Source organism: Elgaria multicarinata, chromosome 18, assembly GCF_023053635.1.
Source record: "Elgaria multicarinata webbii isolate HBS135686 ecotype San Diego chromosome 18, rElgMul1.1.pri, whole genome shotgun sequence".
Classification (NCBI taxonomy): domain Eukaryota; kingdom Metazoa; phylum Chordata; class Lepidosauria; order Squamata; family Anguidae; genus Elgaria; species Elgaria multicarinata.
Window position 1 is genome coordinate 5,190,117 of NC_086188.1, and position 18,945 is coordinate 5,209,061.

At 47.3% G+C, this 18,945-nt stretch overlaps 1 protein-coding gene across 7 annotated transcripts in view; it reads right to left on the minus strand.

Moving 5' to 3' along the window:
- NCOR2 (nuclear receptor corepressor 2) overlaps nucleotides 1–18,945 on the minus strand; it is a 298,769-nt gene that overhangs the window by 114,648 nt on the left and 165,176 nt on the right. For 6 of the 7 annotated variants that reach the window (XM_063143816.1, XM_063143815.1, XM_063143819.1 and 3 more), the window contains exons 12-14: nucleotides 17,792–17,970; nucleotides 15,887–15,941; nucleotides 11,362–11,460 (exon numbers count right to left, since the gene is read on the minus strand). In XM_063143816.1, the coding sequence (XP_062999886.1) occupies nucleotides 11,362–11,460; nucleotides 15,887–15,941; nucleotides 17,792–17,970 (333 nt within the window). Of the gene's footprint in view, nucleotides 1–3,987; nucleotides 4,079–11,361; nucleotides 11,461–15,886; nucleotides 15,942–17,791; nucleotides 17,971–18,945 lie in introns of those variants that run through there. The other variant, XM_063143821.1, reaches the window with a different exon arrangement.

Consider the following 18,945-nt stretch of genomic DNA (forward strand, 5'->3'; position numbering starts at 1 on the left):
ACCTTATTGAAAGCTGTCAAATGCCTGGGAGTAGAGGAAAGTCTTAACCTGCCGCTGAAGGCCCCTGGCGGGCCTCACTAGAGAGAGCATTCCATAATGGGGGCCAGCACCAAGAAGGCCCTCTTCCTAATGGGCCAGGATCGTAAGCCAAGAACACTGTTCAGGCAGGCTGGTCCTGCAATCTAGATGGCACTCTCAAAAGTACAGAGTTCATTCAGTTGTGGAAACAGCACTGTTGGAAGAGCAGCAATGCTCTGAAGTCTGAATGCTGAGACACCACAATTCAAGACCGCCCACCCCACCCCTGCTAGCACATTCAGATCCCTCATCCTTCTAGGAGAGACGTCTACCCACAACACAAAGAACATGTCAACAAGCCCTGAAGATTATGGCTCAGTAGCGGCAGCAACCTCGGCCTGCGCCATTTTGAATTACAGTAACAGGCGTTGGCTATACCTCAAGGAGGAGTAAGGAAGAGACGAAACTCACGTTAGCTGAATGCTGTCCTGACTCATAAGAAGAGCCCTGATGCTGGATCAGACCAAGGGTCCATCTAGTGCAGCACTCTGTTCACACAGTGGCCAACCAGCCATCGGCCAGGGATGAACAAGCAGGACATGGCGTAATTCACTTCAGAATCCAATATAAACTTCTCCTGTTGACCTACAAAGCTTTTCACGGTCTAGCTCCTTCCTATCTCTCCTCTCTCATCTCACACTCTTGCCCCGCTCGTGCTCTTCGCTCCTCTGATGCCATGTTTCTCGCCTGCCCAAGGGCCTCTCCTTCCCTTGCTCGGCTTCGTCCATTTTCTTCTGCTGCCCCTTATGCCTGGAACGCTCTTCCAGAACATTTGAGAACTACAAGTTCAACCGCAGCTTTTAAAGCTCAGCTAAAAACGTTTCTTTTTCCTAAAGCTTTTAAAACTTGATTTTGTTCTGACTTTATACTGTTAGTTTTACCCTACCCAGTGCCTGTTTACCCTACCCTGTGCCTGTTAGCTTTCTCTTCCCCTCCTTATTGTTTTATCATGGTTTTATTAGAATGGAAGCCTATGCGGCAGGGTCTCGCTATTTACTGTTTTACTCTGTACAGCACCATGTACATTGATGGTGCTATAAAAATAAATAATAATAATAATAATAATAATAATAACAGCACCCTCTCGCCCATGTTCCCCAGCAACTGGTGCACACAGGCTTATTGCCTCGAATACTGGAGATGGCACACAACCATCAGGGCTAATAGCCATGGATAGCCTTTGCCTCCAGGAATTGCCTCCTCTCCGTATGAATGGCTATCGGAGGTGGATCAGGAGTGAGTGAACCTTGGAGTCCACAATCATCACAGATAAAGAGTCACAAAATGTTCAGGAAGGCTTGTTTTCTACCCAACAGTTCTCTGACTTTGTGAAAGTGAGCTCGACTAATATACAGGATGAGTTGGAAGGACTGCAGACCGCACTACTTTTGCATTTTTTACGGTTCCCCCTAGTACACGGGCACACGGATTTGGCATAACTCTTCCCATGATCTGCTAGGTCATGGGAACTATACACAGGGAGCGTTCCTCCTGCCTTCTATTATTATATTTGTTTGCAGGGAGCTTTTAAACATGGAAGCCCATTAGAACAAATACGTATTTTCTTTTTAGACACATCTTAAGTCATGAAAATCTTGGAACAGACTTTGTCGTTAACACTTGCTGTGTCAACTCCGAGTTTATGGCCTTGCCTCTTTCTGCAGCAGGGAAAGCACTGACAAGCTTTCAGTCAAATCACAGATGACAAAATTGGCCTTCAACACCCCAAAGATGCTGGCAGGTTGTATGCAAGCCTCATCTAGCCGACAGCATAAAACATGGTCCAGCGGGAGCCTTCACAACTCCTTGGCTATAACCTACGGCCTATGTAAAAGAGCAGGCTCTATGTGCCAGGAAAGCCTCTATAACAGACCTTTGGTTGCCAGAATCCATTGGCTCTCATGGTCGCATCCAAAGATGTTAACGTAGAAACTTGATATTTAGGCCAGAAACAGCAATCCACAAAAAGGTGGCACTGTGTTCTGGATTTTTTTTTCTGTTCACATTCATCCATGTGGGTACTGACCCAGCCCTGATGTGCAGGTTATCAACACAGTTGAGACCCAGGGTGGGGGATAAAATACTTATGGGTCTTGGATCTAGTGGGGGGGTGTGGAACAAAACCAGGAATTCCAGCAGTGCCTTGGTCAAGCCACTCTTTCTCAGCCTCAGTTCCCCCATCTGTATAATGGGAACAACAGTGATCAACCTCAATGGAACATTATGAAGGTGGTAGAGCCCTTTGCAAGTTTAAAAGCACAATATAAAGGGATATATGTCTTGCTTGGGGTCATGCCAAAGGTTCATCTAGTCCAGCATTCTGTTTCCCCGGAGAGGCCAGCTGGACGTCCCTGGGCAGCTCAAAAGCGTGATGAGGGGAATGGCAACCCCCTCTATGACCCAGCACCTGGTCTTCAGAGCTACATTCCCCATCTGTAAAATGGGAACAACAGTGGCTAACCTCACTGTAAACGGAGGCTCTATTTCGCGATCATAACTAATCACCGTTCAGACCTTTATCCTCCATGAATTCCTCATGGGCCATGAATGCCCTAAAGAAGCCGACTACAACTCCCGTCATCCCCAACTAGCCTGGCTATCGGCCAAACTGACTGGGCACAATGGGGGTTGTAGTCCAGCACACCTGGAGAGCCCCAGGTTGGTGAAGGTTGCCCTAAAGCAACCACGGCGCATCTCCGCAGCAAAACTGAACCCACCGAACTCGTCCTGTCCGGAGCGAGGCATAAAGGTCTGCAAGTTCAGAGGACCCTCCTCAAAAATGGCAGCCCCCATGGGGAGTGGGGGGGGGTAGGATGCCCACCTCTCGGATTTGTATCTGCAGTCGCTTTAACCCCGGGCGAAACTAAAATAATACCGGCCCATTTCCACAGGTGCAGGTTCCGTGGCCCTGCCGAAATAACCTTGCAGTGCTGTTAAAAAGACGGCCCCTTCCGTGCCGCAGCTAGAAGGCCCCTGGCCCTGTCAGCCTGGATTCGTTCGAAGGATCCGCTCCGAGGGCCTGGAGGCGCATGGCACCGCTCCTTCCCTCGGCGTATTAATTATAAACAGCTGCTCACCTTTGTCCCGATTTCCAGTTGCATCCCAATCCGCTCACACTGCCAGCACTCCCCCCCCCACGCCCCACGGAAAACAACCGCCACCCGAGCGCACTTAGTTCTCCCGTCGACGCAATCGCTCTCGCGCACAACACAACACACACACGCACACATCAATCACCAGGGAAACACCACCCAGCAGATAGCTTATCTTTAAAATAGCACACTCGCTCATATAAACAAGAGTGCAGGCGGCTGCAATGTTTTCTGTGTCGGACTTGCCAGTTCTCCGAGACTGAATCTCGGGACGGCCGCTTCTCTCGCCCTTCTCGGGACCTGTCCTTGGCTCTCCTTCCTTCACGGCCTGAACGTAGGAGCCGGCACCGTTCCCAAAACCAAATACTCGCTCCCTTTCATCCTCGTCCTCCACCCAAAAGCCGCTTTTCTCTTCTGTCCGGCCCACGGTTGCGAGGTTTCGGGCAGGGGGAACTTTGGAGGGAGGATGGGGGAGAGAGAGAGATTTGGCTTTTTTTACGTTCCCCTTCTCTCCTCTGCTCGGAGAAGTTCCCACACGTGAGATGCTCAAAAGCAACACACACACACACAAATAGGCAAGAACCCCTTTTTAAAAGCCTAGTGCCTTGGAGCCAAGAAGCACAGAAGAAGCATGTCCATTTGGCTCTCAGGACCACGGGTGGGGACACACAGGACTTTCTTGAAGCTTCGTGGATATCCCCTGCCAAACACGCTCGCGAGGCCTAGCCAAAGCTGCCCAGAACACCGAACGGGGCTGCCTCCCCCTCAGAGGGTGTCCCCAGTGCTCGGTCGCCAGCCCCGCTCTCCCAGAAAGCACCCCCATCACCTCCTCCTGGTGCCCCCGTTGCCTTTTCACAGCTCTGCCATCCCAGCGCGGCGTGCCTTACGCTCTCCGGCTCAAATGGCTTCCTGGCGATTTGCATAGTTGAGCCGTAAACCAGCCACGGCATTCCTGTTATGATTTTGCAATCTACTGGAATAACACGGTCGCTCTCAGTCGAGCTGATGAGTCATGAGCTATAAAACCACAGCCCTCGTCACCGGGAGCTCTTAGTGCTGGCTGCAGCCTGTGTGTGATTAATCTCTGAGGATGCCAAGCGCAAGCCCATAGCACATTCATGTTTCAATTTCTCCCCCACCCTGAATTTTAAGCCTTCAGAGGGTGACAAAGTCCTCCCGGTGCACGGGCTGTAATTTAACACACCCCGACAAGGCCGCAATAATTTTTCCGAGGCAATTACTCGGGAACACGCAAGTAAAAGACAGAAGGAACTGGGGGGCTCTTGCGCGCATTGTATGCGTGTAGCCAACTCTTTGCGGTGTTTTTAAACTGCTGGAGCTCTCAGCTCAGAGCCAAAGTGAAAACACCACACACTTTGTTCCCAGGTCAAAATAACCTTCTGTCAAAATACGCTGCAGATTCGCTCCAGACACAAAATGGGTCAAAACACGGTTGGGAGTTTCTCCCACTGCCGCCCCCCCCTTCCCCACCCACCCCCAGCACTCGCCTCTTTGCTAAGGAAGCAGCTGTTGGGCTGTTTGCCCAGTCTGCTAAGTTCCTCGCCAACCGCTAGGACAAATTCTCTTAGAGGATGACTTTGTGAGCCAGGCCCTCTCAGTGTGTCTCTGTGTGTAGCACCTTCAACCCCGATCACCTTAAACCAGACTATAGTAACTATGTTCTTGTTACTACGGATGGCACTTTTCCAACTTTAAAATCCACACTGTGAAGAGCACAACCGTTGTGTTGCACGTTGTGTGGACGGCTCCGTGGAGTTTTCCGTTGCGTTGAGCTGACTTTTCCTACTGGCTACAGAGTTCTCTGGCAAGAGCGGTGAAAGGAGTGAGTGCCACTCTAGGAGAGCCACCGGGATTTTTTTTTTTTTTTTGGCAGCAATGGCTGATGGGATACCATCAGGAGAGTAGAGAGGGCAGAGGAACTGTCAATCAAACATCACAACGGATTTTACTCAACTCCACGGTAGCCCACAGTCACACAACGGTGGAGTTAGAACATGTTGTGCGGGGAACGCCTCCTAAAAACTCAACCATTGAGTGGAGTTTTCACACTGCGTTGACTAACGTATTGTCTGAACCGAGCCTTTATGTGTTCAATTACATTGGCTAAATGCCATTTCCTATTTAATTTTCAAAACCCATTTATCTTTCTGCAAGTCGTCTTTCTCTTAAAGAAGATCCAAGGGGCCTTACCTCAAAACTATTAAAGCCTACAAAATATAAAACAGCAAAAGACAGTTTCCACTAAAATAACAAAACAGAATAAAACAACTAAACAAACCATAGCCCAAAATCACAGATGCAATGAAAGCCCCTCACACGCCTGGGAGCATTTATTTATTTTACGCCTCGCCTTTCTACCCCAAAATGGCACTCCAGGAAAAGAGGAAAGACTTGACCTGATGCCAAAACGCAGGCAACGTTGGTGGGGGAGCAACCACAGTCATGACCGTCAGCACACAAACACCCACTAAATATTATTATTATTATTATTATTATTATTATTATTATTATTATTATTATTATTATTATTTATATAGCACCATCAGTGTACATGGTGCTGTACAGAGTAAAACAGTAAATAGCAAGACCCTGCCACATAGGCTTACATTCTAATAAAATCATAGTAAAACAATAAGGAGGGGAAGAGAATGCAAACAGGTACAGGGTAGGGTAAGCAGGCACAGGGTAGGGTAAAACTAACAGTAGAAAGTAACAGTAGAAGTCTGCACAACATCAAGTTTTAAACCTTTGCAGTGTATTTATTCTCACCCGCTTAACAAGAGTTCTCCTCTCCAGAGTTCCAGCCAGCAAGCTGTACCCTACTCCAGGATGGCTATATGGGGTCAATTCACTTCTTCCCCTCTTTCTTTTCTAATTGACTCAACGCTCAATAGCTCCTGGAGGCCACTGACTTTGCACATTCTTTAGCAGACTGAGGTTTTTTGGTGGATGAGAGGGACAGTGTTCCGCTTCCTTGAGTAAAGTGTGTTTTAAATTTTTTTTTATATATATATAGTTCTGCAAACTTCAGGGTTCCCCCAAGCAGGGCAATACTTCCCTTTTGTTTCTCAGTGGCACTGTTTTGGTTTCCAATCTTGTTGGCAACTAACCAGCTGAGTTATCTGTTAGAAGGAGTAGTATCAGACTTATAAAGAGCAGGAAGTACCCTCCAAGGGAATTTTACAGAGGTAGGACCTTTTTTGTTTTTAAAAACATATAGTGAAGCGTGGATGGGAGGGCTAGTAACTTCTGTGGACTCATTTGCAAGGCTGCTATTGCATTGTCCTGATAGTTAGAATCATAGAATAGTAGAGTTGGAAGGGACCTATAAGGCCATGGAGTCCAACCCCTTGCTCAACGCAGGAATCCACCTTAAAGCATCCCTGACAGATGGCTCTTGAAGGCCTCTAGTGTGGGAGAACCCACAACCCCCAGGCCATTGGTTCCATTGTTGTACTGCTCTAACAATCAAGGAAGTTTTTCCTGATTTCCAGCCAGAATCTGGCTTCCTGTAAATTGAGCCCGTTATTCCGTGTCCTGCACTCTGGGATGATGGAGAAGAGATCCTGGCCCTCCTCTGTGTGATAACCTTTCAAGTATTTGAAGAGTGCTATCATGTCTCCCCTCAGTCTTCTCTTCTCCAGGCTACACATGCCCAGTTCTTTCAGTCTCTCTTCATAGGGCTTTGTTTCCAGACCCTCAATCATCCTTCTTGCCCTCCTCTGAACCCCCTCCAGCTTGTCTACATCCTTCTTGCAGTGTCCTGGCAGATCTATAGGCCTCATGCTGCCTCTGCTAGTCACAATGACTACTGCCGTGCTGTTCCCTCTGAAGCACTCCTGGGCAGATCATTAGACTAGGTCCTAGCCTCAACTACCAAGTTCCTGGGTTGGGCCCCAGACAGGGTCCACCTCAGCATCTTATTTATAGCAAGGGATGACTGGATTGCATCCCTGCATTCGGCTAGGTGCCCTTTTCCATTTTGAAAAGCAGTCTAATATTTTTAAGGAAACCACAGTGTTGACCTAGGGACCGCTGGGCTTATACAATGGTGACAAAAGCACAGCGAGGGGGTGGAGGTGGGGAGGGAAAGACACCCGAACACCCACCCCTACTTTCAAACCTCCCAGCCAGTTACACAGACACACAAATCGACCCCAAATGAAGTACTAAAAGACTCTCTAAATATATCTTTCACTCCTTAACAGGTAGAAGTAGAGACTATAAACGGAGCGAGCCATTTCATCACCGCTTGACTAGGTTCCAAGTCTCCTCGGGCAGTGAAATTTTACGATATTCCCCCCCCCCCCCCACGGCCGTCTTAATAGCACGCTTTCTGCAAACATTGCAGAGGTGGTTCTCCCCTCCATCTCTTCTTTTCCCCCTCCACGGTCTCCACCACGACGCCGAGACATAAGAGGCCAGATCTTTCCACTCCCTTACATGGTATTGCTGTCCAACCAAATCTGTTTTGGGCAGCTATTCTTGAAAGCAAGTGAAGAAGGAAAAAAAACCTCTTGTCCGGAGCCAGCCAAAAAGCAGAACCGTATCTGTGGCAGAACATCCAAGTGGTTGCCTACACGTAAACCCACACAGGCCAACCCAGAGGGGGCAGAACCTTCTGGGATGTTTTCCCGCGTGAGCCCCACTGAAATAGACTGGAGCTATGTATGCCGCTACTGCCTGATGGGAAAGGTGGGGGTTCAGTGGCGTAACATCCGCTGTGCGTATAAGGAAGTGCCAGGTTCAACCACCCAACATTTTCATCATTTTTTCTTTAGATAAACCCTGGTGGGTTTCTTTTCTATTGTAGCCGTGGCTCCTTCTGTAAACTGAGTGGGTGAGGCCAATAATGACTGTTTTGTCTTGTTTGCTTTCCATAATAATATGCTATTGCTTATAAATGCTGAGTAAGGTTTTTTGAATTACTTTTCAGCGTTATACTGAAGAAGAACCCTCGAAACAGCATAGTAACCGGACTTCTGTTTATATAAAAAAAGACGCTTCATATGAATAATTCACTTATGTAGATTGTATGTGGATATTACAGGCTTTGTGAAATAATTGTTGTTGTGCCTGTATTTTGTATATTTGTAAAAAAATTGTAAAAATTTCTGAAATATTCATTTATGAAAGCTATTTTGATATCCTTGTGGTTTGAGTGGTATCACTCTCATTATACTGTTGTTATTTTCAAACCACAGCCTTCCATTTTCCGTATAGGTTCAACCACCCCGGCATCTCCGGTTAAAGGAAGGGTACAGAACTGCTTTCAGCCCCAGGGACGAATTCAGTTTCAGAGAACATGGGTGGGCGGGTGGAGTATTCCAGTGGTGGGCGGGGCCTAAGTTAAGTGGGCGGGGCCAAAGACAAAAGAGGGCGGGATCAAAATGCAAAAAAAAAATTGCCAGCGTATTTTAGCTTAACACTTTCACTGCCAGTTACTGAGCCTTAAGAGAGACATTTTAATGTTTAAAATTGGGGAGTGGAAGGGGGAATGCACTAATCTGGGAGCTATCACGGGGGAGGGAGAGAGGAGCGAGAGCCACCTGGAGACGTGGGTAAGGAGGTGACCCCATGAGGACTGACTTTGCCCCTCAACCCCGCGACCTGTAGTTTAACACCTCTGAGTTCAAGGATTATAGATAGAAGGGCTGGAAAAGACCTGTTTGGCTGAGACCTTGGGAAGCTGCTTCCAGGTAGAGCACTGGGTCTGGCTTGATAGTTGCACAGGAGGCGCCTTCTAATTCAGTCCCTCTGTCTCGCGTGTGGTAAAGCAGCATTGCCCAATCCGGTGCGCCCCAGTCGTCGGAAGCTGCCTCCTACCAAGGCCTAATCTGCACCAGCCGTTTATTCCGGGATAATATTGAGGCCGTGCCTACCGCGCCACAGGACGCTCACCTACTCCCACGGCGATCTAGGGACGACCCCTCAGTTATTCAGGAATATCGCAGACTGCTTTTGCCATGGTTACTTTTGCTCTCTCGCTACAGTCCCGAAGTCCACGGCCGGTGCGCCCCCCCCCTTCCCAAAGCTGTTTGGCACGAACTCCGGGCTTCGCGAACAGCCAACCCGCTGTGAGGGATGTGTCCAGCGGTTTCGGACATGCGCAGGAGTGGGCGGCCGCCAGTTTCAGCACATTTTTTGATTGGTTATCAGTGTGTTTTGGCCATGAATGTGTGTATTTTTTTTAACACAAACAAATAGATGTGCAGGAGGACGTCTTCGACACAGTACCTATCCCGTGTCCCGCGGTTCTGTGTATTTGCGCTGGTGCGCATCTCAGAGGAGGTATTAAAAAAAAAATCCCCACCATTTTGGTACGAAACAGAGAGAAACGATGTATTTGGCTGTGGGTTCAATGTATGAGGTATAGTTAAGACAGAAAGAAGAAATGAATTTGATTCTGTGTTAAATGTAATTAAGGAATGAGAGAAAATAGTTCGCATTTATGATATGAAGAAAGCCGAAAGTACACCTTAACCTTAGATTTTTTTATTGTATTTCTGTGTGTATTTTATGTTTGTATTTCTGTTTGTATTTTATGTAATGACTCTGCGGTATGTATATTTATTTTATTTATTACATTTATATCCTGCCTAATTCCTCCAAGGAACCCAAGGCGGCGTACATAATCCTCCTCTCCATGTTATCCTCACAACAACAACCCTGTGAGGTGGGTTGGGCTGAGAGTCTGCGACTGGCCCAAAGTCACCCAGTGGGTTTCCATGGCCAAGTGGGGACTAGAACCCAGATCTCCTGACTCCCAGTCCAACACCTTAGCCACTACACCACACTGGATAAAATCATTTAAGAGAAAAAAAAAATCCCCACCCTGTACCCATCTGTCCAGTCCCGCCCACTTCTCCTGATATAACTTCAAAAGCGCCATCATGGGGCACACATCCTCTCCTTTACTCCCGGGAAACTTCCCTTGCGTGTGCCCCGTGAGGGATGTTCTCTGAAGCTGGAAACCCCACAATCATCCCTCCCCTCTCTTGAAATGGCTGCAGGTGTAGATGAGCGCCAAGTGACTCCATTGCTCTACCAGGTGGCTACCAGGAGGAGCAGGGCCTTCTCTGCTGTGGCACCCCGGCTGTGGAATGAGCTCCCTAAGGAGGTTCGCTTGGCACCTACATTATATGCTTTTAGATGCCAGGTGAAGACCTTTTTATTCTCCCAGCATTTTAACCGTCTATAAATAAATTTTAACTTGGCGTTTTAAATTTGTAATTTTGCACTGCTGCTGTTTTTATCTGGTTGAGCTTTTATATTGTATTTTATAGTATGATTTTATACTGTTGTTTTATACTTTGAATGTTTTTAATTTTTGTGAACCGCCCAGAGAGCTCCGGCTATTGGGCGGTATAGAAATGTAATAAATAAATAAATAAATAAATAGTCCAGAACTGTTTTGCTACAGGCTTTCTCTGCCTCCTACCAACTAGAAACCTCACTTGGCTTGGATCATTGAAGATTTAACTAGGTAATGCCCATCACAGTGCAGAAAAAAAGAAGAAAAACAAATCGGGTCAGAAAGTTAAAGCCTGCATCCAATGCTACTTCCCCACCCCAAAAGGCAATCATGGAATTGTAGGCAAGACACAGCCCCAGCCATAACGGGAAGCAACGCTCGTGCTCTCCGCTCCTCTGATGCCATGCTTCTCGCCTGCCCAAGGGTCTCTACTTCCCTTGCTCGGCTTCGTCCCTTCTCTTCTGCTGCCCCTTACGCCTGGAACGCTCTTCCAGAACATTTGAGATCTACAAGCTCAATCGCAACTTTTAAAGCTCAGCTAAAAACTTTTCTTTTTCCTAAAGCTTAAAATTTGATGTTGCTCGGACTTTATACTGTTAGTTTTACCCTACCCAGTGCCTGTTTGCATTCCCTTCCTCTCCTTATTGCTTTACTATGATTTTAGTAGAATGTAAGCCTATGCGGTAGGGTCTTGCTATTTACTGTTTTACGCTGTACAGCACCATGTACATTGATGGTGCTATATAAATAATAATAATAATAATAATAATAATAATAATAACAACAACAACAACAACCACATGCATCCTCGCTCTGGCACTTGCAGTTTCTGTCTACCACCACCGCTTGCTTCTCCTTGGGCAGCACGTAGCAACGCAACGAAAGCCTCAATAGGACCCTCCTTCCGTTTCTTACCTGGTTCTTCCCCCGCCTCCGGTAATTCCTTCTCACCAGGTTCTTATAGTTCTCATTCTTCTTGGTCAGGTAATAGTAGAGGACGCAGTCAGCCACCGTCTAAAACAATACAGCATGGATGAAAATGAGAGTTATTCCGGATAACTGGGAGATGGAGTGTACGTTGAGCGACACAATGCATAATTGCAACAGGAACAGTGGATCGGAAACAAAATAATCTCAACACAACTAGAGACCCTTAACGAATGTTCCAAGATCTTAACAAAAGTGCCCCTGTTCAGTGTTCAGAGCCTTGTATCACTGCTCGTCGCTTGTGGGGAGGAGTTTCAGAAGAGACTTGAAACCTTCCTATATAGCATGGGGCAAAGGACACCCTTTTCCTTTTCTACCTTCCTAAAACCTTACACCACTGTCTAACATAACATGAAACTGCTCAGGTTCAGGTTGGCTGCCAACTTCAAACCTGAGTGCTTTATTGCTATATAGCAGGAGAGAAGGTTTCCAGAAAGTGGGAAAGGTAAAAGGACACTGAAACTTTTAACCACTACACCAAGCTAGATCTCTACACCACATTCCATAGCTCCTGGAAGCTCACTGAACCAAAGCTCTTCCTAGGCCATTTATGGGACATTTAAAAATAGCTTTTTCTTGTACTTTACAAACCAAAATACTTCTGCATTCCAGGGGCGTCCCCCAAGCATGAAGAAACCACTACCCCATTTCACTTCTTAACTGGTACTCATGAGATCACTCAAGCTGGATATAAGCAGGAATCATCGTCGTCATCTTAGCGAAGAGCCCTGATGGATCAGACCGAGGGTCCATCTAGTCCAGCACTCTATTCACACAGTGGCCAACCAGCCGTCGACCAGGGACTCACAATCAGGACACGGGTGCAGCAGCACCCTCCCACCCATGTGCCCCAGGAACTGGTGCACACAGGTTTACTGCCTCTAGTTTTGGAGGTTGCACATAGCCTTTAGGGCTAGTAGCCATGGATAGCCTTCTCCTCCAGGAATTTATCCAATTCTGGTCCGCTTGCACTGGCTGCCTGTATGTTTCCAAGCCCAATTCAAGGTGCTGGTTTTGACCTATAAAGCCTTACATGGCTCAGGACCACAATACCTGACGGAACGCCTCTCCCGACGTGAATATACCCAGTCACTACGTTCAACATCTAAGGTCCTCCTCCGGGTGCCTACTCCAAGAGAGGCCCGGAGTGTGGCAGCGAGGGACAGGGCCTTTTCGGTGGCGGCCCCCAGACTATGGAATGATCTCCCTGACGAGGCACGTCTGGCACCAACGCTGCTATCTTTCCGGCGCCAGGTTAAGACTTTCCTCTTTGCCCAGGCATATGGCGGCACATCTTAATCACTCACATGTTTAGGTTTTTTTTAACGGTTTTTAATGCTTTATGTGTGTATGTTCTGTGTTTTAGAATCTTAAATTTTGTATACTTGTTTTTATCTCAATTTTAGAATTTCTGTAAACCGCCCAGAGAGCCCTGGCTATGGGAGCGGTATAGAAGTGCAATAAATAAATAAATAAATAAAAAACAAACACCCTTTTTAAAGCCATCCCAATTGGTGGCCGTCACTACATCTTGTGGTAGTGAATCCCGTCATTTAACTCTGCGCTGAATTCAATTTCAGAGAAGCCCTCCGGGGCCGCATTGCAGCGGTGGGGCGGGACAAAAGGCAAAGGGGGCGTGGCCAAAAATACCAGCCTATTGTAGTTTAAAGCTCTTACTGTCAGCAACAGCTTTAGGGGGAGGCGTTTCATCCTCTGAGAACGGATCAACGAAATCACTGAAGAATCAAAGGTTGAGGGGAGCAGGGCGGAGCCAGGGGAAGGGGAGGAGCCAGGGGAAGAGGGCGCGACCATCTGCAGAATCCCTGAGGACCAGACTGGGACCTAAGGAGGGCCGGATTTGCCCGCTGGGCCTGAGGTTGCTCACCCCTGCAGTAAGGTACGTCAGTATTATTATTATATCCGTATTGAGGATGGAAAGCTGAGACTGAAAGAAAGGCAGCTTTCCAAAGGCCATCTCCTGAATCCGTAAGCAGAGGTGGGATTTGAACTGGGGACTTCCTGACAGCTTCTTAGCCTGTATGCTGCACCAGCATTGATACACTAACTGTGCTTTCATGCCCCTCCCTCCCTCTCTCTCTCCCTCTCTCATAAAAATACTTTATTGTTATATCCAACCACACACAGATAAAACAGGTATAATATCTCCCATATGAGGAAGTATGACCTGGGATCAGTTTGGTATTATAGTATTACTTACTTAAGGAGCTAATGTCAAGCTAGCTGCTATTAAAAGTCATGATTCCTTGAGTTGATTATAAAAAGTTAATGTCCCCGTTTCGGCTAGGGGCCAAACCTGCTTCAGCTGTTCCTTTGGCGAGGGTTTTGCATTCAGTTCCTAGTGTTCAGCTCGTACAAGCAATTACGAAACCTGGTTCTTTTGCCTCAAAGATCCCTTTGACCATCTGCGAGGCAGCTGAGCGGTACGGACGCCCCGATCATCCCGTCCTGCGGACTGTGCAGGCCCAAGGACACTCGCTCCTCTCCACAACCAATACAGAATCTGAGTCCTCCCACTCCAATAGCTACTCCCCTCTGCAGCTTTCTCTCTGTGCGGGTCTGTCTCTCAGCCGATATGTGCAGAAAGGCTCCTGATACGTTACAGGAAATCTTCCTCCCCTATTCCCCTGACCTCTGATGGGGCTTCTAGTGGAGCCGAAGCCTAACAATTAAAGGGGAGGAAGCAACTCTGCAACAAGAAATTACCATTTAAAGTGTTAGGTAACTGAGATGTGCCCTTAAGTGGATTCTCGCGCAGAAAGCCTCTTTCCAGCATGATGGAGAGGTGCAGAGGGCAAGATGGAAGAATGACCCCAGATGACTGCAGCAACTAAAAGCAAAAAACAAAAAGCCCCACACCGTCGGGAGGAGAAGTCTACCATCCTTTAGCTGCGGTGGAACGCTACATATAACCTGCCATACAACTGTCAGGAGCCATTATTTCCACCCGTTACACTTGCTAGGTGGAACACACTTCACCTTCAGCCTGATGCATTGAGTTCTCCACTTTCAGGCCCTGTCAGCTGCATTCCAATTCCAACACACACGAGGAGAGAGAGCAGGAAACTGTTGCGAGACCTGACAAGTTATGTTTAGAGGTGTGTGTGTGTGTGTGTGTGTGTAGAAGAGGAACAGGAAGGATTTCACATCTGGCCAGCTAAAAAATGAGCTCAGAACCCTGTCCTGTCCAGAACAAGGCTTCTTAGATGTTGGCTACATGAAGCTACCAGGGGCCAAGTCAGGGGGCTGCCCCATTGTGTTGTATGGGATCTAACTACTAGTAGGGTGACCCTATGAAAAGGAGGACAGGGCTCCTGTATCTTTAACAGTTGCATAGAAAAGTGAATTTCAGCAGGTGTCATTTGTATATATGGAGAACCTGGTGAAATTCCCTCTTCATCACAGCAGTTAAAGCTGCAGGAGCTATACTAGAGTGACCAGATTTATTTATTTATTTATTTATTTAGAATATTTATACACCGCTCCCCATTGAAAAATTTCAGAGCGGTGTACAAGATAAAATGAAAATAAAAACAGAATAAAACAGTTAAAACAAAATTTAAAAGAAGCAAAAACAGAGATTCAAGGCTGCATATTAAGGAAAGGCTTCTTGGAATAAAGATGTTTTCAGGAGGCGCCGAAAGGAGTACAAGGTTGGAGCCTGCCTGACCTCCAGAGGCAGGGAATTCCACAGGAGGGGGGCCACCACGCTGAAGGCTCTTCCCCTGGTGGATTCCAATCGGAGGATGGATCTAGATGGAACCACCAGGAGCAGACCCTCGGATGACTTCAGTGACCGGGCAGGTTGGTAGGGGAGAAGGCGTTCTCTCAGGTATCCTGGTCCCAAGTTGTTTAGGGCTTTAAAAGAGGGCAGGGCACCTGCAGCTTTAACTGTGGTGATGAAGAGGAAATTTCACCAGGTTCTCCATATATACAAATGACACCTGCTGAAATGTCCCTTTTCAATACAACTCTTAAAGATACAGGAGCCCTGTCCTCCTTTTCATAGGGTCACCCTAGAACTACACTGTATGTTTTGTGGTCCCGCCACAAAGTGGCACCCCTTGTCTGCTCTTGCTCCTCTGCTCTAGTTGACAAGCCCACCAACCACAGGAAGTCTTGAACCAGGGGACTTCGTACCCAGAGCCACGGCCTTCTCCCTTGAAAGCCAGCCTGCTCCCTTTCTTTGCCTCTTTCCTATGTGGCCTGGACGCTGCCCTTCCCTGCTTGATTCAAACACAGCCACGCTGAGCTACTGTCCTGGTGAGCTCTGACTCCAAGCTAAGACACCCTTTTGGATCTGGCGCAGTGAGCGCAAAACCAGTCCACGTTACGCAAAGAAGCAATCAAGCTTGAGACGATTTGGGCGGAAGTTTCCTCGGCTTGAAAGGCAAACGCAGGAAATGAAAAATGAAATAAAAAACCAAGAACTTACTTTCCTCTCCAGAAAGGAAGCGATGAGACCAAAATTCTTTGGATGCTGCATGAACCTTGAAAACAGAAGCAGAATTGAGGAAGGGGGGGCGTTAAGAGGCAACCCTGAAGGATGCTTAGCTGGTCATTCCTAGCGGATTCTGTTTCAAGAAAAGAAATAAATAAGCTGTGTTCCCTGCTGAGTCTGTGTCCATCCTAGGGCCCAGCCAAGTGGATATTTATTTGTTTGATTTATTACATTTTTATTTCATCCTTTTTCTAATTTTGGCACAAAGTGTGGGGAATGTGTGCATGTGATGTCCCTTGACCCCCAGAAATCAGGCTCTGGCACTTTACTTCCTGCAAAACCAATACTCGGGACTGTAAGCCCAGGAGACAAAGCGCTGGGCTTCATGGATGCCACCTGGACTTCAAAACAGTCAAGTCGATGCCAGCGTTCCACAGCCATATAAAGCCCAGGCCTCACGCCAGCGGCCACAGCCCAAGCCACTCTGCCGAACTCGTGCCCTGGTTTCTCTTGACTACATCCTGACACCCAGGTCTGCCTTGGCCTTGTGCTTCTTTCTTGCGCCATGGACCGTAAGAACACAAGAAGAACCATGCTGAATCACACCAAAGGCCCCTCTAGTCCAGCATTCTAGATTAGAACTTTTCTCTTTCCCCAGGCATTGAAGCAATAGGCGATGAGCTTCGTTGATCCTGGATCTGTTTTTATAGTTGTTTATGAAGTTGTATATAGTAGTTTTTAGGTATATGTTTCTGCATATGTTGCATGCTTTAAATTTTGTATATTGTTTTTAATTATTTTAAGATTATGTAAACTGCCCAGAGAGCTTTGGCTACAGGGCGGTATAGAAATGTAGTAGTAGTAGTAGTAGTAGTAGTAGTAATAATAATAATAATAATAATAATAATAATAATAATAATAATAAATAATAATAATAATAATAATAATTCTGATCACATGGTGGCCAAATAACATAATCTCCCTCCTTGGAGCTTGATTTTCTTCTTGGTGCTATCAAGTCAGCACCAAGAGGGGAGACATGATAGCAGTCTTCAAATACTTAAAAGGTTGTCACACAGAGGAGCGCCAGGATCTCTTCTCGATCCTCCCAGAGTGCAGGACATGGAATAACGGGCTCAAGTTAAAGGAAGCCAGATTCCAGCTGGACATCAGGAAAAATTTCCTGACTGTTAGAGCAGTACGACAATGGAACCAGTTACCTAGGGAGGTGGTGGGCTCTCCCACACTAGAGGCCTTCAAGAGGCAGCTGGACAACCATCTGTCAGGGATGCTTTAGGGTGGATTCCTGCACTGAGCAGGGGGTTGGACTCAATGGCCTTGTAGGTCCCTTCCAACTCTGCTATTCTATGATTCTATGATTCTACTTCTGGCCCCTCGGATCCTGATCTGCCTTCCCTGGAACCCATCCCGGCCCGCATCAGTTCCAGTTCCCACCAGTTCCCCTTGGTCTCAGCACACGACAGCTTGAGGCAGACTCTGGCTGAGGCCTGACTCCTGCTGATGACAGGCAGCGAGAAATCAAGGCTGCTCTGATCTGCCTAGCTCTGCCGTAGTTTCTGTTTCTGGGGCACTGGTGGGTGACAGAATTTCCAAAATTCTAGTTAGAGAATTCAGTATAAAGTAATGATTGGTGGTTGGGAGGAAAGGGGTAGAGCCCAGAGAAAGGGGTGGAGCAAAAGGAAGGGGCGGAGCCAGAGGAAAGGGCATGGTTATCTGGAGAACCTCAGCAGGCCGGTTTGGGACGCCAGGCAGGCTGGTGGTTCTGCACCCCTGGCCTGTAGGACCAGGGCCATACGTGGACCTTCTGCTCATCTTGGACTGATGGTTTTCACATCTTAGCCTATGATAAGTGGATACAGTCCCCTCGGCTTCACTCACTTTTCTCGGAAGGTCTCTTTCTCCTGTTCACTCCACATGTTCATCACCTGGCGGTCCTTGTAGACCTTCATGGGGTCGTCCATGAGGCCGTTCATGTTGATGAACTTGATGCGTTGCTGCTCGGCATCGTACAGCATGGGCGGGATGACTGCGAGTTGGCGCATCTGTTTCTCCAGATTCTGGAAGGGGAAGCAGAAGGAAATGGGCCTCGTCAGAACGCCAAAAGGGGGGAAAACTGCCACAGAATTAGAGAGGTTACCCTGAAGTGGAGCAAAGCCCTAGTGGAATTTGCTTTACGCCCCAGAACTGAGCTTTGCTCATAGTCCTTCCCCTCAAAACCCCATTCCTGGTTACCCTGAAGCTTTCTTCCATTTCAGCAGTCTAATTAGGGAAGGGATGGGTGGGGTAATTTCATGGTTGCTATTGTTAAGCAACTGGGAGTCAGAAATCCTTCCCGATCTACAACAAATCATCCGGAAATCTACCTGCAGCTCCCAAATTACCTTCAGCCCACCACTCCTGCTACAGATATTGCAAAGGGAAGAAGCTGATGGCAATGCTTGGAAGCGATGAGTTAAATCTATGCTGAAGGAAATGACTGATGCCAAAAGGGAAAGACTCACTAAATTTCCCTCTTTGAAAAGAGAAAGGCTTCAGCATTGACTGGAAGACCCAGTTGGGCTCATCACTCTAGAGCAGTGGTTCTCAACCTTCCTAATGCCGCGACCCTTTAATACAGTTCCTCATGTTGTGGTGACCCCCAACCATAAAATTATTTTCATTCTTCTCTACACGATCCATTGTCATGGGATGGTTTGCTAATGAAAATAATACATAACAATAGCTTTAATAATACAAAAGAGGATACATGACATAGTTCAGTCAATACAGTTTCCTAAACCATCGGAAATATGTGTTTTCCGATGGTCTTAGGCGACCCCTGTGAAAGGGTCATTCGACCCCCAAAGGGGTCCCGACCCACAGGTTGAGAACCGCTGCTCTAGAGAGTCACCTTCAGCCTTTTCGGATCCACAGTTCATCACATCCTTCCTCCATTTTAGTCTCACAATAGCTCTGTGTGGCAGGTTAACCTAAGTAGAAGTGACTGATCCAAGCCCAGTCAGTGATGATTTCAACCTGGGTCTCCCCAATAT